This window comes from Leptopilina heterotoma, unplaced genomic scaffold, assembly GCF_015476425.1.
Source record: "Leptopilina heterotoma isolate Lh14 unplaced genomic scaffold, ASM1547642v1 Lhet_114, whole genome shotgun sequence".
Lineage (NCBI taxonomy): Eukaryota > Metazoa > Arthropoda > Insecta > Hymenoptera > Figitidae > Leptopilina > Leptopilina heterotoma.
The window spans coordinates 3,094,721-3,119,692 of record NW_025110833.1 but is presented as its reverse complement, the minus strand read 5'-3'; the positions used below and the strand labels follow the sequence as shown (position 1 = coordinate 3,119,692).

The 24,972-nt window shown below is 25.6% G+C and overlaps 1 protein-coding gene across 3 annotated transcripts in view; it reads right to left on the bottom strand.

Moving 5' to 3' along the window:
* LOC122507464 (ankyrin repeat domain-containing protein SOWAHB) overlaps positions 1–24,972 on the bottom strand; it is a 229,485-nt gene that overhangs the window by 86,043 nt on the left and 118,470 nt on the right. For all 3 annotated transcript variants that reach the window (XM_043620195.1, XM_043620187.1, XM_043620203.1), the window contains one exon: positions 211–222. In XM_043620195.1, the coding sequence (XP_043476130.1) occupies positions 211–222 (12 nt within the window). The remainder of the gene's footprint in view (positions 1–210; positions 223–24,972) is intronic.

Below are 24,972 nucleotides of genomic sequence, written 5' to 3'. Positions count from 1 at the left end.
ACGTAACATATTGAAAATGAAGATGAAGATGAGACGTCCAATGGAAGTAAAAACATGTAACAAACGAACATACGAACATATGTAAAATATTATATTTAGAATGCGCGTAAATCTGTCCACCCACGATTGCTCGTGAATTTCACGTTTGTTAAGTATTCGTTTGGCTCTGGAGTTTGCAGTTTCTCTCCTATAATGTGTTTATATACTCACGGAAGATGGATCCTAGAGACAAGCACCATGGAGAACAACACATGAAACAGAAAAAAAAACATCTCGATTAGACAGTTGACAATTTACGACAAGTCGAAGAAAATAAAAAAGAAAAGTTTTTGTTGAGAACACTCAATAAAAAATCACACAAATAAAAAATTATTAAGATTTAATATGTATTTATTTTCGTCGAAACTGAAACAATTCTAATAAATTTAATTTAAAAAAAAACATCCGATATTTTTTTATAATTGAATTTAGTTTTAGTCGGTGACAAGCATAAATCAACATGTAATTGGTTTTATCGGAGATGTGATATTTTTAGTGAAGAAATCAATGGTTCAACAAGATTGTAATTTTCAATTTTGGTGAAAGCTGGTATAACGTTCAGAGAAGAACACTGAAGAACAAGTATATACAAGAATAATTTATTCTTTTTTAATATTATTTTTCAAAAGTGTTCGCTTTTCAACTTTTTCGCTTTATTTCTGTTTGCAAGGCGTTTACTTTGTAATTTCTCGTGCACGCAATCTCGTGTGGCGGTTTTCTTTTAGTCTCTTCTCGGGAATATATGTATACATATATACATGCAGGTGATGAGCACAACTTATTGCCAAGCTATTATGCAGGCAAAAATCATAATTGGAATGTAATCGCCGATGCAATTCTGCGACGAAACATAGATACCATTAATTTCCTTTCTTCTTTTTTTTCTTTTTTAAACGAAAAAAGAAATATAAACAAAATTCTGTATACAAGTTTTAGAGTCAATACAAAAAATAAGTCACATTCTTTTTTAAAAAAAATTAGAATTTTGAGAGAGAAAAAAAATTATCAGAAAAAATCTGTTGATTTTTTGCCTCGCGGGATAGTGAATTTCACTATAAAGACGTTCTACGATCGTCAATTGATTATGCATGTCTCGTGCTGGAATGAAAATTGCGATTAATTTGAATGTTACGGACTACATAAATATAGATGTTCTGTTTAAAAGGCCATTTTCTCATGTTTAGCATAATATGTAATCAAGGGTATCGAATTTGCTACCGGTTCCTTCCCTTTTTGTTTCCTCGAATTTAACACCGTTGGGATGAATTATAATTTATTATTAGCATAAATTCACATTCTTGACAATCTTTCTCTCTCTCTCTCCTCTCTTATTTATTATTTTTCGGAATTTAGGCCAAAAATTTTACTATAGTTTTCCACTATTATTTTCTTATTTTTTTTATTCATTGATTTATTCATTATATCAAATAATAAAAGTAAATAAAAATAATAACTAACACAAATTTACTTCTTCTGCTTTTTTTAAGCAGGCTTCGTATTCATCTACTAAAACCTACTATTTACTACTTTTTTTAGGATTTGCTACTATTTGGAATTCGGATACTTTTTTTTAGATTTACACTATGCTTTAAATTAAGTTTTATTTTTAATTATCTAAAGTCAAAAACAATTTTTATTAACTATTACTAGCAACAATTCGAGCGCTAAAGCGCGCGGCTAACTTCTTGCATACTTTTTTAAATAAAATTAACAATTTTAAAAGAAAGAATTTAAAAATTTTTAATTCAAATTTTTTTTCATATAAATAAAAAAATATTAATTGGAACATATTATTATTATTATAATGCCACAATAATCATATATTCTGAGACAGGGGATTCAAGGAAAAGTCAGACATTTTTATTAAGAAAGTAGTGAAAAAATTTAAATTTTTAGCATTCATAAGAAAATTCTGAATTTTTGTGTCTTTTTTGCGAAATGAAATCACCACGAATTCTAATACAAAACCTTCAAATTTTTCTATTTCTGACAGTAATTTCTTTTTAAATAACTTCATTCTTGAAAAACTATCATACAATTATTTAATGAATAATTTTACTTTAATAATTCAAAATTAATTAAATTTTAAAAGAGTAGCATCTACAATATTCACAAAATTCAATTATGTTCGAAATTAAAAAAAAAAAATTTCGTCCAAATCCCAATTATCTTTATAAATAATAAAATGCTTCTTCGAAATTCAATTATTTTTAAAAATTTTCCTTATTTCAATGATTTTCAATATCTACTATTTTAATAAAATTAGCCAAACGATTCAATTATTTTAAAAAAATTTAATAAAATTGTACCAAAAATTTTAAATTATTTTCATATATAATAAAAATTTCACGAAAATTCAATTATTTACAAATTTTTTATAAATTTCTTCGCAATAATTCAATTACAATTATTTTCATAAATAAAAAAACTTATCTCAGAATTTCAATTGAGAATTTAAAATTTTATAAAATTTCCATTTGTAATGAATTTATTTAGAAATTTTAAAAAACTGAGATTTTTGCAAAATATTAATAATTCAAATTCTTTTTGAAATTATTAGTTTAATTTATCAATTAATTTATTTAATTTATTAATTAATAATTAATTATTAAAAATAATGGATTTATGGAAAAATTTTAGTTAAAAATATTTTAAAGAATTGAGTTTTGGAGAAGTTACAAATGATTGGAGAAATTTAATTATTTTCAAAAGTAATAAAATTCTTTTTATAAAAGTTCAATTAAAAAAAAAATTCTCGTCAAAATCACAATTTATTTTTATAAATAAGAAAATTCTTCTCCAAAATTTAATTATTTTAAAAAATTTCCTGATTTGAATGATTTTCAATATTTACCTACTATTTTAATAAATTTGCTAAAAAAATTCAATTCTTTAATAAAATTGTATTGAAACATTTACAAATTATTTTCATAAATAATAAAAATTGCACAGGAATTAAATTATTAACAAATTTTTTGTAAATTTCTTCTCATTAATTTAATTAATTTCATAAATAATAAATTTTTTTTATGTATTCAATTATTATTTTTATGAATAGTAAATTTGTTTTAGAAATTCAATTATTTTCATAAATAATAAAGTTTATCGCAGAATTTTAATTATTTTAAGTATAATTTTAATCGAATTCCTCGAAAAATTGAATTATTTAAAAAAATTTGATTAAAATTCTTTGAAAGAATTCAATTATTTAAAAATTTATTAATAAAATTTCTTATGAGAAATCAATTTTAAGAAGCATTCAAGTATTCAATAAATTATTTACTTTTGTATTTAAATAATTGAATAATTTTGAAAAGGATTCAATTTAAAATATTTGAAAATAAGAATTTTCTATACTTTTAACAGTTAATTTTAAAGAATTAATTTTTTTTGAAAAAGTTTAATTTAATTTTTTAAAAAAATTTGAAGTTACATGGAAACTTTTCCAAATATGTGAATTTTTCAAAATTCTCAGAAATTTTCCTGTATTTTCATAAAGAAATTTTCCTAAATGTTTAAGAGAAGTTTTCAAAACTTTTGGCATTTTTTTCTCTGCTATTTCATGGGAATGTTTCTAAATTCAAAGAAAGTTTTCTATAACTTTTTAGAAAAATTCAATTATTTCAGAAAAAAATTAAATTTAGTTAGTAAATTTTTCTAAATAATTAATGGAATTTGCTTCCTAATTTCTTTTGGTAAAATTTCCAAAAACTTACAGTGTATTTAATTGAAGAATTTCCGAATAATCGAAATTTCATAGAATTGAATTGTGAACAAATAATTTTAAAAAGTCTCAAAGAACTTTAAAAAAAATTGTTAATATTTTGATTTAAAGAAAAAATTTAAGTTAAACATTATAGAAAATAATAGTTGAATTGAAATGATAAAAATAATTTTTAAAAAGTTTCAGTAACAATATTCTTAATATAAAATTATGATAATACTTTTATAAACGTTGTTTAATTTCAAATGGTTTGAATTTGACATTTTTAAAAATCTTAATTCCTGTGGAAAAATAGTAATAATTAAATATTTATTTAAAAAAGAAGTTATTGATGTTTTCGAATAATTAACAAATTTTTTATAAATTTCTTCTCAATAATTCAATTAATTTACATAAATAATAATTTTTTTCTCTGAATTCAATTATATTTATAAATAATATATTTTATATGCTAAATAAGTAATAAAAATTTTTTTTGACTAAAGAAAATGAATTTTCGTTCGATTTAAAAATCAGTAAAATATAAATTTCTCAATGGCACGACAAAGGGATAAATTATTACTGCTGAAGGAAAACGCGGACAGAAGCGCAAGACAAAGTTGTTTACCAGATCAATTGGCCTTAATGAGTTTGAAACGTGCTTTAAGAGAATTGCTTAGACTTGTGAGGGTGAAGAGTTCGAGTCGAGTAAAAATAATAATAATAATAATAATGATAATAATAATCAATCGCGGCGGTGCCTGTATTGCGGTTTTGTAGAGTATAAAGAAAAGGGAACTCTTTCTCATCCTCTTGAGGTAATTCTCCATGAGGTTGGTGTATCATAAGATACTCCCTCACTTTATTATATTATTAAAAAGTTAAAACTCCGATGGGAGCCGGCGGCAATCTTGTGCAGCCATTTAGTAACTTCTTCGCGTTCCGCGGTTGGTTTCCACGGTTTTTATAAGTAACCTACAAACGTTTATAGTAGCCATGTACTTTTGCCAGTCTTTAAATTTATTTTATATACGTTCATTATTACGATCATACTTCCATTCAACTATAATGCGCTATATATTAACAGCAAAACATTTATTTAACATTTTCAGTCGCAAACAATGCGAAAAAAAATTCGACTTTAAATTTTACTAGGGCACTATTTCAAAGCACTTGTGATTTTATATAATTTTATACAATAAAATAAAAATGTCATGAAAATATATTAACAAAATAAAATTTTATTTTAAAAATAAAATATTTATTTTTTTAAATACTTATTTTAGAAATAAAATTTTATTTTCTTTTCCCTGACTTTTCCTTGATATCCAGACAAAATTTTGACTTTCTCCCTGACTCTGAAGAAGATTCTGATTCACTCTATAAAAATTATTAGATACTCAAAAAAATATTCTATTACATTTATTTACGAATTTCAGTAATTGAAAAATTATTCGAAAACATCAATAACATCTTTTTAAATAAATATTTAATCATTATTATTTTTCTAAGGAAATTAAGATTTCCAAATTCAAACCTTCTGAAATTCAAATTTTCAAAGATTTTAATTTTGAACCTTCAACAAAATTCAATTATTTCTAAAAATTCTCGTTATAACTAATGCTTTTAACATTCAATTATTATGTAAAATTTTAAGTGAAATTCATTTTTAAATCAATTTTTATTAGAAAATATTTCGAGAATTCAATTATTTAAACAAAAAAATAAATAATTTATTAAGTAATTGAATATTTCTTAAAATTGAATTTTTATAAAAAATTTTATCAAAATTTTAAAAAATAATTGAATTCTTTCGGCAAATTTAAAAAAAATTTAAGCATAAATGCAATTTTATATCATTTTATTTAAAATTGTATAAATAAATCATTGAAATTCTGCGATAAGTTTTGTTATTTATGAAAATAATTGAATTCTTGCAACGAATTTTATTAAAAATTTTTTTAAAGAATTCATTTTCTGTGAAGAATTTTATTTCTGAAAATAATTGAATTCCAAAGAAAAATATTATTATTTATGAAAATAATTAATTTCTTGTGAAGAATTTTATTCAAATTTTTTTAAAAATTTAAATAATTGAATATCTCAGAATTTTTTAAAACTTTTTGATAATAATTAAATTCCATGGAGAAATTTCATTAAAAAATTGAAAATAATTGAAATCTGAGGAAGAATTTAAGAAAAAATTTTTTTTAAATAATTTAATTCCTGTGAAAATGTTTATTTTTGAAAAGAATTGAATTCTTGCGAAGAATTTTATTCCAATTTTTTTAAATAATTAAATTCTTAAGAAGAATTATATTGAAAATAATTCAATTGTATAAGAAAATTTTATTAAAATTGCAATTTTATTAACTAAATCTTGTAAAGAATTTTTTCAAAATTTTTTTAAATAATATAATTTTTAAAAGAATTTTATTTAAATTTTTCGAAATAATTGAATTTCTCACAACAATTTTTTTCAATTCTCTGAATATATTTGAATTCTTTCGAGAAAGTTCATTTAAAAATTAAAAATAATTGAATTGGTGCGAAGAAATTTATAAAAAATTAGTAAGTAATTGAATTCCTGTGAAATTTTTATTAAAATTTTGTTAAAATAATTGAATTCTTTTGGAAAATTTTATTAAAATAGTAGATATTAAAAGTAATTGAAATGAGAAAAATTTTTGAAAATAATTGAATTCTTGTGATGAATATTATTATTTATGAAAATAATTGACTTCCTCCGAATGATTTTATGATTTATATTGGAAATAATTATTGAATTAAGAAAATTTTTTTAAATAATTGAAATTTTGCCATGAATTTTATAAAAATTTTTGAAAACAACCGTATTTTATTATTTTTGAAAATAATTGAATTCTTGTGATGATTACTATTATTTATGAAAATAATCGAATTTTGTCGAAGAATTTTGCTATTTATTTATAAAGATAATTGAAATGATGACGACAATTTTTTTAGATTTTTTTGAAAATAATTGAATTTTTGAAATGAATATTGTTATTTATGAAAATAATTGAATTTTACAACTATGAATTTTATAAAAATTCATGAATATAATTGAATTTCGGCGAAGAATTTTGCTATTTATAAAGATAATTAAAATGTTGACGAGAATTTTTTTTTTAATTTTTGGAAATAATTGAATTTTTGCGAAGAATTTTTATATTTATTAAGATAGTTGAATTCTTTCGAAGAATTGCGTTAAATTTTTAAAATTGAAACTAATTTCAACAGAATTGAAATTAAAATTTTTCAAAAAAATACTTCATTAAATGATTTATAAATTATAAGTAATGACTTTATGGCAGTTCTTCAATAGAATTAAGTTATTTAAAATAAATTATTGTCAGAAATAGAAGAAATTTCAGGTTTTTTCAGAAATTCGGAGTTTTCTTATAAATTCTAAACATTTACTTTATTCCAGTAGTTTTAATAAAAATCCCTGCCTTTTCCCTGTTTTCTCTGACTTTTTCCTGAATTCCCTGACCTGTGGCAACCCTGATGTATAAATGTAATTTTTGTGCGATAGATGGGTGAATTTTTTTAATAAAATCACCAATGTCTTTACTTTCCTTCTATACCATTTGAAATGAAATAAACCATTTTTTAATACACTTGAAGGGTCCTTTTTCTCATGTCATTTTCCAGGACGTATTTCTCTTTTTTTTCATATGTTCTCCTTTTTTTGCGCGCTCAGGTGCATAAAACGCAGTATATCATATCATCCTAGGGTATCACAGTAATAATATTAGATCGTATTCAGTAAAGGTAAAAGAAAGAAAACGGAACCAAAGAGCGGAAGATGTGAGGGTTTACGATGCGCTAGCAAGAGAAGCGTGCTAGAGGTGGAGGATTTTTACGACCTAACACGACCTACTCGGAAAGTACGAAAAAGAAACCTATTTCGCCCTCAAGCCTAAACCTCCCTTCAATGATATACTGCATATTTTTAACGAAATATTACAGACCCTTTACTCTCATCTTTTCAAAAACCATATAAATATGATATAAAGTAGAAAAGAAGAAATATATAATGTAAATAAATAAGTCAATAAGATAACAAATAAAATAAAGAATAAAATAATATAACTGGCTTGCCACAAAAATTTAATTTTGTTTTTCCCTGATTTCCCTGACCAATTTTACTTTTTACTTTCTACATTTATAAAAAATAAAAAAAAATAACTATATACGCACTTAATTTTATATTTATCTATCTTTTACAATATATAATTTTTCCACATTTTCTATCATAAGATTTTTAATTAATTTTTAAATGTAATATAATTCTTTGCGAATAAATTTTTCTTCTAAATTGAAAGGCCTTGAACTTTAAAAAGCCCTAAAGTAATTTGATATTCAAACTAGTCTAAATTACCGTCAATCTTATTTTAAAAAAATAAAAAGGCCACCAAGGATACTCAGGGACGAGCGAATAACTATTAAGATAGCTGGAGACATCATTAATAAAACTCGTCTAACGAATCGTCTGCGGAAGTTCAGCGAAGGTTAGATTTAGTCGCGATAAAGTCTTCTTCAGTGTCCATTCATAAAATAGCCATACAACAACACACCGGAGACATGCTCCATCAAACTATGATGAATGATTCTAGATAATATTTCTCAAAATTTCGAATATAAAATATTATACACATGATAGAGAGTTGTCAATTTAGTTTATCTCTTCTAAAAGGCTTCTAAAGGTTAATTTCTTCTCTCTCTTTTTTTTTTTGGTAACGTTTCAGGAATTTTCAGGTCAAACCTTCTTCTCAATTCAGATTAAAGAAAAAAAAAAATAAAATAAAGTTTTCTGACTAAAAGAAATTATTCAAAAAAACAAATGATCAATATTAATGTCTTTCTATGAATAATTTGGAATCAATCATGGTGAAACAGGTTAATCTAGAAACTAGAAGTGGAGGTCTCGGAGAATTATCATTTGTTTCAGGATTGGCAATTTTTCTTTTTTTTTTTTTTTTGTTTTGAAACTTTGGGATTTATTTTGAATATAGTGAAAGAATTTATTTTAGTTATTTTTAATTTTGATTGGAATATTTAGAATAAAAATGTTCTGAAAAAGTTCTGAGTACCTCTGTGTTTCGGAAAAAGCTCTTTCTTTATAAAAAAAGCTTCAATTTGATGAAAAAAGCCCAAATTTGATATTCGACTCAAAAAAATTCGTTTTTTGTCTCAATTTGATATCTGCAGAAAAACTGTGTTTCAGCAAGCTACCGTTATTTATTATTTACCATAGTTTTAGAATATTTTATGTACACATTGACTCATACACAATAAATATTAGAGAAAATTCCCAGCTGATTGTACGGTCAATAAGCAACCAAGTGTATTTGTCTAGGGTAAATTATTTCGCAATTTATATTCTTCGGTGTGTATTTAGTTTTAGGCCATAAACATATCGCGTCTCAATGAGGGCAATCGACGCGGCATGGCATCGATATTGAGTGTGCAATCGAGTTTATTATGCTCGTCTCTGTGGTAACACAGGACCAGAATGACTATGCCTAGCAGAGTAATGTCTATTCATGTAGGGCATATTCGGCTCTCTCGCAATTTCGTTTTCCTCGTTTAATCATTGGGCCAGTTGTGGAGCGCACACACTTGGAGGGTGGTTGTGACGATGGATTCGCGGGGTGTTTGCGGAGGCAGTGTGTGTGGGGGGGCAAAAAGGGGGCGGGCAGAGCCCGCTCAGGCCGTCATTTGTCAGGAGCTGTCGCAACGCGAGCGTGTTTCTGTTCCAACGGCGCAGATAGCAGCCATCCATAGGCCGTTCATCTTTATTCCTTTCTATATACACACATTCATGTATTGGGGTGATACCTCACCCCATACAACTCCACCCATACCCCGTACACGAACTCATTTAATTACAACAAACAATTTATTAGGTCCATTCAGTACACGCCCAACTCTCTGTAGGGGTGCATATTTCGCACAGAGGCGCCACCTGAGAGCAATGCCAATCATTGATACCTCTCTGATTAATTCCCCCCCCCCCTCTCTCTCTCAATTTTCTCTCAAAATCCTCCCACAAGAATAGGACGAAAATTTGTTCCGAATTTATTTTCATCTCAATAAGGGGAAGTTCACTGAAAATATTTTAAGTCTTTCCCTTTGAGATAGAGGCTGTTTGGATCGCATTCCTTAAAGTAAGGAAGGCAGAAGTAAAAAGAAATTTTTTTTCTTGAGTCTACAGACAGAAAAAAAGTCTGAAACTAAAATGATTTTAAAGTAGCCATTTTTTAAGCTTAAAACTAGATTACGTCAAATTTAGGACGTCAAAAAATTCCATGTGAGTCTGTAAATTGATTTATAGAAGAATTTTAGTTTAAATATCTAGAAAATAATAATTGAATTGAAATGGTGAAAATAATTTTAAAGAACTTACAGTAACAATATTCTTATAATATATAAAATAACGATTTTATCACTCGGTCATCTTTAATTATTATTTATTATAAAACATGAAGTTATAGATCGCATTTCAAATTCGATCACATTCAAATTTCGAAGATTATTAAATTTCAGAAGGTTTTAAATTAAGAAATTATTTAATGGAGAAACAAATAAGAAGTGTTTGAATATTTAACAAAGTTATTCAAGTTTTAAATAAATAATAAATATATTTCTCAATATAAATGGCTGTGGTAAATTTATTCTTTAAAAATTGATAATATTATTAATATTATTGTTAATAATAACTTTTGGATATTACAGGAAAGATGTACACAAACGCGACTAGCAATAAAAGTCAAGTATCCTTTCCGTCTGCATATCACAAAATTCTCTCTACTACAAAAATGATGAATTGCCCCGCTAAATATATAAATTACAGAAAAACCAGAAATAGAGAAAAAAAAGAGATGAGTGGAATGAAGACTATTATAAACTATCATGAGTGCTGTTAATGTCCGTGTCCAATTCACCCGTTACACTCAAAAATAAAATACAAAACTCCAGATTCGCTTCATCTTCTGTCAAATCCATTTTCCTCTCGTCTAAAACGATTTTTCATAAAATGCTCCACAATTTTTATTTTTTTTTTTTTTGTCAAAACTGAATTGAATATTAATTTTATTAAATTGAACTCAAAATGCATCTGAAATTAAAATTTATTTTCCACAGTACAGATTTAAGGAAGAAATTTACCAAAAAAAGAAAATTTTTGATTTTGATAATAATCATATTGAATTGATTGGAAAAACTTATTGACTGCGCGAGAATAAATAAGAAATCGGAGAAAACAAGAAGAAGAAGAAGGAGGAGGAGGAGAAGGTGGATAATATAAAAAATTGAGCAATTCGTTATCCCAGCAATTAGTTCGAAACGAAGTACTCTTGTTAAACATCTCTCTTTTCCGATGGTTCGTGGAGAGAAAGCATCCAGGACGAAAATCAATTTGCTCTCGCGCTTCGCAGAGATTGCATTTTCACCCCGACAACTTTCAATTCGTCTTTTCGCTTCGCTTTCTCCTTCACACATATGTCTATTCCCGTACATGTACAGGTGATTTAATTCACACGGCTGAAAAACGTCGCACCAATGCTTAATTGACTAGAACACAATTTATTAAACTGTTCAGCTTGAAATAAATTGCAATCCGAATTTTGGTCAAATTTCAAAATTGAATTGTTTCAAATTCTTTGTTCTGCATATTACTTTCAGTTTGCACTTTGGACGAAAACCGTTTGCGAGAAGAACACGTTTATTTATAACCATTTTTGATTGAATTTTATCGATGAGAATATAAATTTAAATGGGTCCTAGTTTATTTTGAGCTTCTATTTTCAACTCCTACAAGGTCCTATTTTGAGCCAAGATTTTCTTGTACAATACTCCCAAGATGAGAGGCTGGAAAAATATTTTCCACGGAAGGATGATGAATTCATCGCGACCAAGTGATGGCATTCTCTCTCTTTCTCCCCCCTTTGGGACTGTCCTGCTTACGTAATAGGATTGTTCCTAGTCTCGACGTGGAGACAGTTGAGATTTTTCGTATTAGAGAAGGGGAATGCACCTGCCGACTTGGCGACCCGTGGTCCAAGCGTAGCAGTAGCATCAGCAGCAACAACAACAACAACGAGAACTACCAAAGAGTAATAGTATCCAGTAGCTCTCGGTTTCTCTCAGGCCAGTCATGCGTCGCGACTATAATTTGAAATAATTTATAAATCCCATTCAATTCAAATTAAGGCTCCACTCTGTCGGATGAATAAAAGATGTGGGATATACAACGCGCGCAATAATGCTCACAGGGCAAATGGTGCCCCATTATATGCTCATGGCGTGCATGGTGGCTTTAGCTGCGCCACGGTGATGTCCACCTACTTCGAAATAAGGCGCCACCAAAGGATCGGCACTTTATACACACTCGAATGAGGACACTTAACTCCAAAATTGAAAAGATGCGCTGCCCCTCCAAATCGGAAGCGATAAAAGATTCTGTCATTCGATTTGAGGACTGAAACAATACGTCTACTTGTTATAATAATACTTTTTATTAAATCGTTCTTTTAAAACCAAAATGACTAATAGAAAGTCTATTTTTAGATAATATTAGTAAGTTAATTGTAGTGTCTACTAAACGGGAAATCCCTGATTTCCCTGACCTGTGGCATCCCTGACTTAGAATTACCAGAATTCTCTTTCCTCTAACTAAAATTATAATCTTAAATATTTCTCAACAAGAATTTTGTTTAGAATAACTAGAATTCCAATGTTAAATGTTCCCTAAACGGAAATCTAATTAGAATAATCAAAATTATGTTTCATTTGGCCTGAATTTGCATTATTAGATATTCCCTAATCAGAATTCTGTTCAATATAACCAGAGATGCAATGTTTAACATTCCCTAATTCTCGTTAATTTGACCAGAATATCAATGTTAAATATTCCCAGACAAGTGTTCCAGTTAGAATAACCAGAATTCTGTTTAAAATAATCAGAATGTTAAATATATCACAACCGAGACTATAGTTACAATAACCAGAATTCTATTTAATCTATAACCAGAATTATGTCAAATATTTGTGAATCAAAATTCTAGTAACATTTACCAGAATTATATTTAATATATCAAGAATTATAATGTTAAATATTCCCTAACCAGAAATCTAGTTGGAAAAATAAGAACTCTTTTTAATCTAGCGAGAATTCCAATGTTTAATAATCCCTAGCCAGTATTCTGTTAAAATTATCCAAAATTAGAATGCTAGAAAATTTCTAACCAGAATTCTAGTTAAAATAACCATAATTCTATTTAATTTAACGAGAATTATGATGTTAAATATTCCTTAACCAGAATTCTAGTTAATATAACCAGAATTATATTTAATTTAACCAAAATTATAATGTAAAATATTCCCTAACCAGAATACTAGTCTTTATAAAAACAACAATAAATTCTTTTTAATATAACCCGAATTACAATATTAAATAATCATTAACCAGTAATGTTTAATTTAACCATAATGTTAAATAATCTGTAACTAAAATAACAATGTTAAATATTCCTTAACCAGAATTCAGGTAAATTTAACCATAACTACAATGTTAAATATTTTCTAACAGGAATTCCAATTGTAGATTAACCATAATTCTATTTATTTTAACCAGAATTATATTTAATCTAACCAAAATTATAATGTTAAATATTCCCTAACCAAAAAACTATTTAGAAAAACCAGAATTCTTTTTAATATAACCCGAATTACAATGTTAAATAATCCCTAACCAGAATTATAATGTTAAATAATCTCTAACCAAAATTATAATGTCAAATATTCCCCAACCAGAATTTTAATAAATTTAACCAGAACTACAGTGTTATATATTTTCCATCCGGAATCCTATAGGTAAAATAATCAAAATTCTAGGTATTTGGACAAAAATTTTTGTTAGTCTAACATTCGTAGTTGATACAAAAAATGTGTCAATCAAAATTAAGCTAAAACTTAAAGTTTTAGCTTAATTATTTTTAAAGTTACGTTCCAAGTAACTGAAACATTATAGTTATTTAACACTCATTAAAAATTCCATTGCAATATCTTGTACTGACGATTTTAAGGAAAAAATTGAAAACGAAACTCGTAAATATGCGATAATCTTGAAATATATATGAGCTGCTTCGTTGGACGATAGCGGCCATTATACAGCTAGTGTGTGCAAAGAAAGGAATTAGGAGAATCATTTATTAGGCGAGCTGTCCGTCGCAGCTGATAACACAGTTAGCGCTTAGAAGACATTCTCTCATGCCTTTGGTCCATACAACTAATCACTGCATTCTCATTTTAAATCAACTCCTAATGGTAATTGAAAATTAATTACAAAAATTAATAAAAACGCGCAAAAAGGATCGATCAATTAATTAAGAAATTCTTTGCAATATTTAAAAATTATAGTTCTCGGCAGTTTTTGCAAATTATATTTCTTTGAATTTTTAGAAATTATAGTTCTTTGCAATTTTTAGAAATTGTAGTTCTTTGTAATTTTTGGAATTTATAGTTCTTTGCCATTTTTAATAAATTTTAAAGAGTAAATAAATAATAGTAAACGAGTAATAAATAGTAGGAAAGAAATAATAATTGTAATAGAAAATTATGATAGTGAATGTTATTTATTATTTCTTTACTATTATTAGTATTGTTTACTATTATTACCAATAATAAATAGTAAAATACTAAATAGTAATAGAAAATAGTTATAATATAGTATGGTTGCAAATAATAATACTAAATAGTATTAATATTTTAATAATAAATACTATTAAATAGTAGTAAATAATAGTAAATAAAATAAGTAATAAATAATAGTAAATAAAGAATAAATAATAGAATATAAAAATGAAGTAAACAAAAAATGAGATTTTCATTCAATGTTCCTTGGGGGGATATTGGGTAGGTCAAGATTTCTTCTCACGAGATAACTTGATAGGCCAAAGATCCTCTATATCTTTTCCTCTCCTGCATAATTTATATTTGTATCTATCTACCTCTCTCTTTCTCTCTTTCCATTTCGTCCTCTTTTCATCTCAGCATGGAGCATGAAGCGTCAGAGTACTCGAGTTATGAATTACAGATTGGTCTCTATGTACGGGTACTTACTTTCAATCTACCTACTGCAAAACAATTTAGTATTTTTTTTAAAAACAAAGCGAAAAAGACAATTCTCTTCCAGGGATGTCACAACAAATTTAATTTTGTTTTTCCCTGATTTCCAGACCTTTTCCCTGACTCTGAAGAATATTCTGATTCACTCAAACAATTATTAGATACTCAAACAAATTATGATCCTAAAGTTCTGAACGTTCAAATGAACGAAATTTATTTATTTCTTCTTTAATTAAAATATTTATTGCAATAATTTTTTGTCGATATAAAAAGAATGAATTACGAAGTTATATTTTAAGAAAATAATTGTATTCTATGATCAATTTTATTATATAAAGCATTTTATCAAAAAATTTTTAAAATAATTGAATTCTCAAGAAAAATTTTATTATTTATGAAAATAATTGATTTCTTGCGAAAGATTTTATTCCAATTTTTTTAAAAAATTGAATTCCTATAAAAAATGTATTATTTGTAAAAATAATTGAATTCTTAAGAAGAATTGCATTGAAAATAATTGAATTGTACAGGAAAATTTTATTAAAATTGACATTTTATTACCTAAATCTTGCAAAGAATTTTGTCAAATTTTTTTTAAATAATAGAATTTTCCAAAGAGTTTCATTTGAATTTTTAAAATAATTGAAACTCTCAAAACTATTTTTTTCAATTCTCAGAATATATTTGAATTCTTTCTAGAAACTGCATTTAAAAATTAAAAAGAATTAAAATTGGTGCGAAGAAATTTATAAAAATCTAGTAAGTAATTGAATTCCTGTGAAGTGTTTATTAAAATTTTGTTTAAATAATTGAATTCTTTTGGAAAATTTTATTAAACTAGTAGATATTAAAAATAATTGAAATGAGGAAAATTTTTGAAAATAATTAAAATTTTGCCAAGAATTTTATTAAATTTTTTAAAAATAATTGAATTTTGGAGAAGAATTTTATTATTTATGAAGATAAATAAATTTTTTTTTAAATTTTGAATTTAATTGAATTTTGGAGACGAGTTTTATTATTTATAAAGATAAATAAAATTTTGACATGAATTTTTTAAAATTTCTGAACATAATTGAATTGATGGGAAGAAGTTTATCACTTTTGAAAATAATTGAATTTCTGTAATCAGTTGTTCTTAAAATTTCTATTTAAAAATTCATTGAAAATTGATATTTTCTCAAATTTCAAATTGAAACCTTTGAAGTTCATCTATTTATGAAGATTGTAAACGCAACTCTTTTGAAATCCAATTAATTTTGAAATTTTCAAGTATAACTATTTTTATTAAATAATTTCGAAGTACAATAATAATTTTTGTGATTGTTCTTCAAGAATTAAGTTATTTAAAAAGAAATTATTGTCAGAAATAGAAAAAATTGAAGGTTTTTTATTAGCATTCTTGCAGTTTATGAAGCAAACAATAAAGACACAAAAATTCAGAATTTTCTTATAAATTCCAAAAATTAAATTTTTCCAGGACTTTTAATAAAAATCCCTAATTTTTCCCTAACTAATTCTAATTTTCCTGATTTCTCTGACCTGTGGGAACCCTGTCTTTGTACTTTCCGAATAAAAATAAAATAAAAATAATTTTATGCCACTGTTAACTCGAAAGGAATATGAAATTGGAACGAATTGATTATAAAAAATGAGAAAGTAAATGTAATTTTGACTTTGACGTTCACTTTTATTTTAATTTTAACTTTCAAAGACAAAATCAAAGTTAGAAAATGAAAGTCAAAGTCAAAGTCAGAGTGGAAATAAAAGTCAAAACCAAAGTCAGAGTGAAAATGAAAGTCAAAACCAAAGTCAGAGTAAAAAGGAAAGTTAAAGACAAATTACAAAATCGAACCCCAAAGAGGTAAATTTAAAAAAAAAAATTACCAAATTTGGAAGAAAAATAAACGAACAATTCTTACGGCTACAAACACACCTGTATTTAAGTATCTATTATCCGATTAATATGTTGTTAGCAAACAGGTTGGCAAACTGTGAAGCGAATCTTGGGCAAATAAAAGAGATTTAATTTAATAAGCTGCGGCAATAAAATAGTGTCTGTTTTTTCTTTCTTTTTCCTTACACATTCTCCATTCCCCACGCTAACAGAGAGCAGAGAGAAGAGAGGAGAGTCCTTTCGTTCTAGAGAAGACTGATTTATGCGAAAATCGAGGACGCTCCACACAGCGTTCGGCCTCAATTCAGCAGAGGGGGTACACACCATCTCTGCGCGTGGAAATAATGCTCGAAAGTGATGGCGGCGTTGAAGAAGCCACCCCGAAGTCTATTATAAGGGGTTCGAGGGTAGAATACGAAAAAGACCCCAGAGTGAAAGGGGTTCTTTAAAATAAAGCACGTTAAGCGTTGATTTATTTTCAGTCTGTCACACATGCTAGTCGCCACCTTTTCTTCCCTCAAGTATTATACTGATTTGTCAAAGTTGAACCGAGAAAGACTAAATCTTCGCAGAAGAAGAGGGAAATGGAGAGAAACCACTTGTTCGAAGATATCTTTCTCTTTATTTATTTTATTATAAACTAGATTGGATATTTTATTATTAAATTAACGTCGAATATTTTCCTTAATTTTTGTCAAATGCTTAACCACCATTATTACCACTACAATTTTTTTAATTTTATTTTCCTATTATAGTTTTACAAAATTTTTATTTTCATTTAATTTTAAAAATTTATTTTATTATTATTTTTACTATTAATTTGATTAATTTTACTATTATTTTTTTATATCTTATTTTATTACTTTTTTTTATCAAGAAAAGGGTGTATTTGACTCAGGGCCTATTAAACCTTTTATTTACTTTAAATAAAATTTGAATTCAATTAAAAATGAATAGTTCATTAGTCTTTGAGACAAATATACTTTTATTTGACTCAAATAAATTATATTAGGTTTGAATAAAATTTTTCTCTGCGTGTTGTGCTACGTTTTTTATACTTTTAAATTTTATTTTATTATTAGTTTAATATTTTTTACTACTAATGCATTTTTCAATTAATAGATCCATCATTTTGTGCGCTTTTATTAATTTTCCATTATCATTGGAACTTAATCAATTATTTTTAATAATTTTCCGAAATATTTTCATGAATTTAAGTGTTTCAATACAAAAATAAAATTTTTTATAATAATTGTAACTATCTATATTCTTGCTTAAAGTTATTAATAAACAATATTTTTTTAAAATTATAATAAAATAATAATTTTTGAAAGATAATAGGTTTTCAATTATATTATACAATTGAAAAAATTCCAAACAATTAAGATTTAATAAAATCTTTTAAAAATAATTTAATTAACATTAAAAAAGATTAATTTCCTTCAATTAAATTTTACAAAATATAAATTACTCTACAATTTTTTTATTATACGTATATTTTCAAATTTATATAAAGCATTTTATCAAAATTTTTTAAAATAATTGAATTCTCGAGAAAAATTTAATTATTTACGAAAATAATTGATTTCTTGCTAAGAATTTTATTAAAATTTTTTTAAATAATTGAATTCCAATAAAAAATGTAGCACTTATGAAAATAATTTAAATTCTCAAGAAGAATTGTATTAAAAATAATTGAATTTTATAGGAAAATTTTATTAAAATTAAAATTTTATTAATTAAATTTTGTAAAGAATTTTGTCAAAAATTTTTTTTAATAATAGAATTTTTAAAAGAGTTTTATTTGTTTTTTTCAATTCTCCGAATATATTATTTGAATTCTTTCGAGAAACTTCATTAAAAAATTAAAAATAATTGAATTGGTGCCAAGAAATTTACAAAAAATTGGTAAGTAATTTAATTCCTGTGAAATTTTTATTAAAATTTTGTTTAAATAATTGAATTCCTTTGGAAAATTTTATTAAAATAGTAGATATTAAAAATAATTGAAATGAGGAAAATTTTTGAAATAAATTGTTATTTTGCCAAGAATTTTATATTTTTTATTTTTTTAAAATTTAATTATCGTAATAAAATTATTCAAAAAAATAATTTTCAAAGATAAAATTAAAAACTTTGGATTTTTGACGACCCTCCCCCTTAAATTGTCCACGTGGTATATGGACGATCCCTGAAGTTTTTTTTTTTATTTTATGCTTGTTGAGAAAACGGGGATTTTGATATTTAAAAAGGGAATTCAGTTTATAAAAAGGGAATATTTTCTTTCAATTTAATTTTATCAATTCCATAAAAATAATTTTTCGCTAAAAATTCTTATTCGTTATCTTTTTTCTTAAAAAGAAATTTTTCTGATTTATTTATTTATTATATATTTTTATTTCGTTTATAAACGAATACGAATTTTTAAGTTACTTCTGTGATAATTATATTTTACTTATAATATATCATTAAATAAATTTCAATATATTGTTACTCACGAAATAAACTGGATAGGAAACAAGTTTTTTAACTGACCTGAAACAAAAAGAAAATATTTTACATTAGAAATTATGATCAGAAAAATAAATGATAACAATGATTATTGTTATCATAATTATTTTTTTAACAATTATTATTAAAAAATTATTATAAAAATTATTATTGTTATCATTGTTATCATAAAGTGATTATTGTTATCAATAAAGTGATCATTATTGCCCTAGGGCAATAATAGGCTCTTTATTGACCAGCCAAAGAAATAATATATTTAATTTAAAGATTAATGTTGGTTTGTTATTAAATTATTTAAATTTAATGAGTGATAAGATATTTAAATTTAAATTATTCTTTTAAATATTTACTAATAGTTATTTTCTTCTGTAATAGTTATTTTCTGATCAAAAATGAGTCTACTTTCTAAGTTTCTACTAATAGAATATAAAATCTTCATGTAGAAATAAAGTGTTCACGAAACAAACCCACAGTGTAAAAAAAAGGTTCTAAGTTAGAGCTCATTTTGGTATTAAAATTAAAACAAATTACAATTGGTACTAAATTCGTACCTTTCCTTTTACAGTGCAAAAATGTCACCTTAAACTTTACAATATTTCTATTTTGATTGAATTTATTTTTTTTTTTTGGAAAAAATAAATTTTCCCACAGTATTAGGTAAAGAATGGAAAAATTTAAGAGGCTATTGAAGAGAAGGGTGGGGAGGGAGGGATGGGAACAAGGATGAGCAGAAACGGTAGCAGAGGAAGAGTACGGGATTAACAATGCCTGCAAATACTGGTACCGGCCCGGGAATGCCTGCGTGCACGGCGCATAATTAATACCGAACCTTGTGTGTCTGGATACCACAAGTGGAAGAAGGGAAGAAGAAGTAAAAGGGAAAAAGTAAAAGAGAGAAGCGGAACCAGGAGCCAGAGTCAAAGGTCCAGGCAAGTCTCTTGCTGGACCAGCGGAGGAAAGAAAGAAAGAAAGGATGGTATGGCAGGGGCTCGAGAGATGTCCGCAGGGAGGAGATTTATGTGGCTCCTGATTGAATCGTTCTCACTTGATCGCGCCGCTTACTTTTTTGCAGAGAACCCCTTGAGCATCGGCTTCTGCAGATCGCTACACTCCTTTTCCCTTCTGTTTCTATAACCACACAACTTTCTTTCTAAACTCAACTTCTTACTTTTTTTTCTCTCCCCCTCCACCCCCCCTCTTCTTTAATTTTTAATCATCAATTATTTATCAGTCTTCATGTTTCTTCTTCATGAAAAATACACAGAAATCAGTTTTTGTTTTCACTTTCAAGTTGATGTTATATTGAGTTAAATTCATCAGTCCTTCAATTAACTTTTTCTTCTACTATACTACTACTATACTACTTTTTCTTTTTAATCTTTTCATTAGGAGTTTCCTTTTTTTTCTTTTTTATTTTTTCTTTGATTCTTTAGATCCTTTTATTCAAGTTTCTACCTTTATTAATAACACGTAACAAGTGCATGTTCGTGTAACTTATTATCAACAGGGGAACAATCCACTTTGACTTTGTACTCGAGGACGGTAAAATCCAAAAGCAAAGTTCTTCGTAAACTCGCTTTTCAACTCTTGCCTGGGGGCGATCCGTTAGCTAGGCGGTCGGCGGTGGAGAGAAAAAAAAACGAGAGGCAAAAGATGCCAAAGCACGTTCATTATTTCGAGCTAATTGGCGGTTCCTTCACTTCTATTGCCTCGAAGACTTTGCTACTCTTTTAGCAGCTTCTGCATTTTCAAATTCAATTTCATCTTTTTGAACAGCTGTATACAAGTCAAAGTGAATGTTTTTCAGGGTTGCTTGCAAAAATTAAATTCTCCTTTTTCCTGATTTCTAGTCAGAATTTTATTTTATTCCGAATATAGAAAAAAAATTCAAGGGAAATTCAAATGTAAAAATAAATGCTAATTTTTAGAAGCAAAAATTAATTTTCTAAGGGCCAGTTTCACTAACTCCGATTAAAAGTTAATCAATGATTAAATTCTTAACCGACCAATCATGGGCGGTTAAACTGACTTTAATCATTGATTAACTTTTAATCGAAGTTGGTGAAACTGGCCCTAAGAATTTTAATTCAAAATTCTCATAATAATTGAAGACTTTAATTATACGAAAATTGATATAAACAATTGAATTTTCAAAGAATCTTAGTTAAAATTCTGAAAATAATTGAATATTTTAAATAATAATATTCAAATTACGGAAAATAATTTAATTTTCCTAAAATTTAATTCAAACTTCGAAGACTAAATTGGGTTTTTTTTAATTGCAGGTAAGTAATTGCAAATATTTGAATTTTCTCAGAATTTCAATTCAAAATTCTGAAAATAATTTAATACTTAAAAGAATAATACAAAAATTAAGAAAAACAATTGAATTTTCAAAAAATTATGGTCTTAAATTTAAAAATTAATTCAATTTTTATATATTAAGATTTTTGTAAATAATTAATTTTCTAAGAGTTTTAATTCAAAATTCTCATAATAATTGAATACTTCAATTATATGAAAATTGATACAAATAATTGAATTTTTAAAGAATCTCAGTTAAAATTCTGAAAATAATACAAATATTGAATATAATTGAATTTTTTTGAACAAGTATTAATTGAACATTTTTTAAATAATTGAAATTTTAAAATGATTCTACTGAAATTTTTGTTCACTGCATTATTTTGTTTTAATTTCAGTTCAATTTTTCAGTATAATTGAATCTGTATAAACAAGTAATTGAAATTTTTGAAATTTCAGAGATTTCCTAAAATTATATTAAAAATAATTTTTTTTTATTTCCTAAAAATAGTTGCATTTTTCTAAACATGAAATTGAAATTTTTGAAATGTAGTTGAAATTTCTAAGAATTGGGTTAAAAATAATTGAATTTTTCAAATAATTCTACTGAAAATTTAAGAAAATAATGGAGGGAAGTTTTAGCCTCGCAATAAAACTAGATTTATTTTTTAAATAAATATTAACTTTAAAGTTTAAAATTCAATTATTTACAAAAATTCAAATTAAAAGGAAATTAATTATGAATCTACCAAGTCAAACAATTTGAATTTTAATTTGAATTATATAATTTTTACCAAGTGATAAATTCATTAAAATATATATGAACTGAAATTTTGTTAAGGGGATTTGAACCTTGATGACGTCACAGTTTGTGCAAAGCATTAGTTTTAAATCTGTGACGTCATCATGGTTCAAATGCCCTTAAATATTAAATTTTGTCAAATTGAAATTATGCAGATTTTTGTTCTTTACTTCTAAACAAAATTAAATAATTGTTAAACAACTGTGATTAAGAAATAGAACATTTATTTATGTTGCATTATTTTTGTTCATGAATCACAGTTTTTTTCAACAAATTACCGAGAGATAAAATCATTATTTTATATTATAAGAATATTGTTACTGTAATTTCATCAAAATTATTTTTATCATTTTAATTCAATTATTATTCTCTAGAATTTTAAATTATTTTTTATGAAAATAATAATTGAATTCCTGTGAAATTTTTATTATTTATGAAAAAATAATTAAATTTTTGCATACAATCTTATTAAAATTTTTTTTTAATAATTGAATTCTTTTTGGGAAATTTTATTAAAATAGTAGATATTGAAAATAATTGAAATTAGGACAAGAATTTTTTTGACATTTATGAAAATAATTGAACTTTAGAGAAGAATTTTGTTATTTATAAAAATAATTGGGATTTTTACGAGAATTTTTTTCAAATTTTGAACATAGTTGAATTTTTTTTTTAAATAATTCAATTTCTGCAATTATTTGTAATTTCTCCAAAATTGAATTTTTTTTAGTGTTTTTAACAAAAATTTAAATTATAAAATTGCTAATTTTATTTAAAAAAGAATTATAAAATTTTTAAATTGCTAATTTTATTTAAAAAAGGCAGCAAAAAGTTAGCTGCGCGCTTTAACACGCGAATTGTTGCTAGTATTTAATTTGTAAGTTTAATTTTTTAAAAACAAAAATACAATTCGACAGAATAATTATTTAATGCTTTACAAAAATAAGAAAAAATCAGAGTACTGCTGGGGCGATTATTTTAATTTCATTTTTATTTTGACTTTAACAGCATGTGACTGTTACAGAAATCAATGTTAATTTTTTCGACCACTTTTCTCTTAAAATATTAAATAAATTAAGCTAGTTTTTTGTGAATAACTCTAAAATATAATAAAGAAGAGCATTGATGTGCAAAAGTTTTAATAATTCTAAAATAAATTATAAAAAAATACTTTGAAATCGGAAAAGACGAAAAATTGATTAAAAGTGATTTTGAGAACTGATAATTTTAGTTATTTTTTAATAAATAATTTTAAAAATATTAAAACTTTTTCACATCACTGCCCTTCTTTATGATATTTTAGAGTTATTCACAAAAAACTAGCTTAATTTATTTAATATTTTAAGAGAAAAGTGGTCGAAAATATTAACATTGAATTCTGTAACAATCACATGCTGTTAACTTATACTTTGATAGTTTTTATTTTCTTTTTTATTTTTTATTTTGTCTTGATGAATTTTTATTTTCACTTTATAGAAAATGAAAAGAAAAATCTATGAAAAAATGTAATTCTTAATCTATCAAAGTGAAAATAAAAATGAAAATAAAAAGTTTCAGGTAAAAATAAATAAAATAATGCTAAAGATACTCAAGAAATGTTCAAGTCTTTTGAAAATGTTTTTAGAAACCAAAGACCAGAATTTTTGTACAGTAAATCTAGAAAAAAAAATTTGATCTTTTTCCAGTACTTTCGTTAAATTTTCTGATTTCCAGATCAATAAAATTTTTCCCAACTTCTTTCCCTGACATATGTCAACTCTTTTTCCTTTTTTTCAAACTTGAGAGATAAATATCGAAATAATCAAAGCAAAGGTAAACATAATTTTTTTGTATTATTCTACGAGGTGAAAAATTGCCCTCTTCTCATTTAGATAGCGAAGGATATGCAATCATTTGATCATCACACAGAGAATAGTGTAAGTCGGACAGTAAAATCAGTTGTTGTGTATATGTACGATAAGTATCATGACACATGGCATAAGTGCTATAATCAATAACAGAAGGTTCGTCTTCTTATATAAAGTGGTTGGACGTTAAGAGCTGCTGTAGGAGAGGATTCATATTAGTGAATGTGTTGGAGAGTTCACGTGCCTGGAATATCTAGTGATGCACGCACACACACACACACACACGTGATTATATATGCGTATTCATAATATTCGTACGGCAGGGCGCTGGGTCTCGTCGTTGCTTCCAACGGACAACGCCACGTGATGTTAATGGCTGCGATAATTATTTAGATAGCGGAGGATGTATGCTTCCTAGCATGAGACCCCTATGCCATCATTTCCATGGCTTCGAAGCCATTCTCCCAGTAAAATGTGCCTATTTAATGGACAATATCCTATCCAATTTGAGAAAACTGTTATCCATTATATATGTTGATTAACTTACGGGAATAATTTACAAAAAAAATTTATAAATAAACATATAGACAACTGGAAAAGAAAGAGTTGATTCCGTCGAAAGAGAGAGAGAGAGACATGAGGAAAAGTCGTTGACACTTTAATGAGTCTGGACTTTTTTCTCACCTAATCGTAGATTTTGTGTACAAGTCTGATG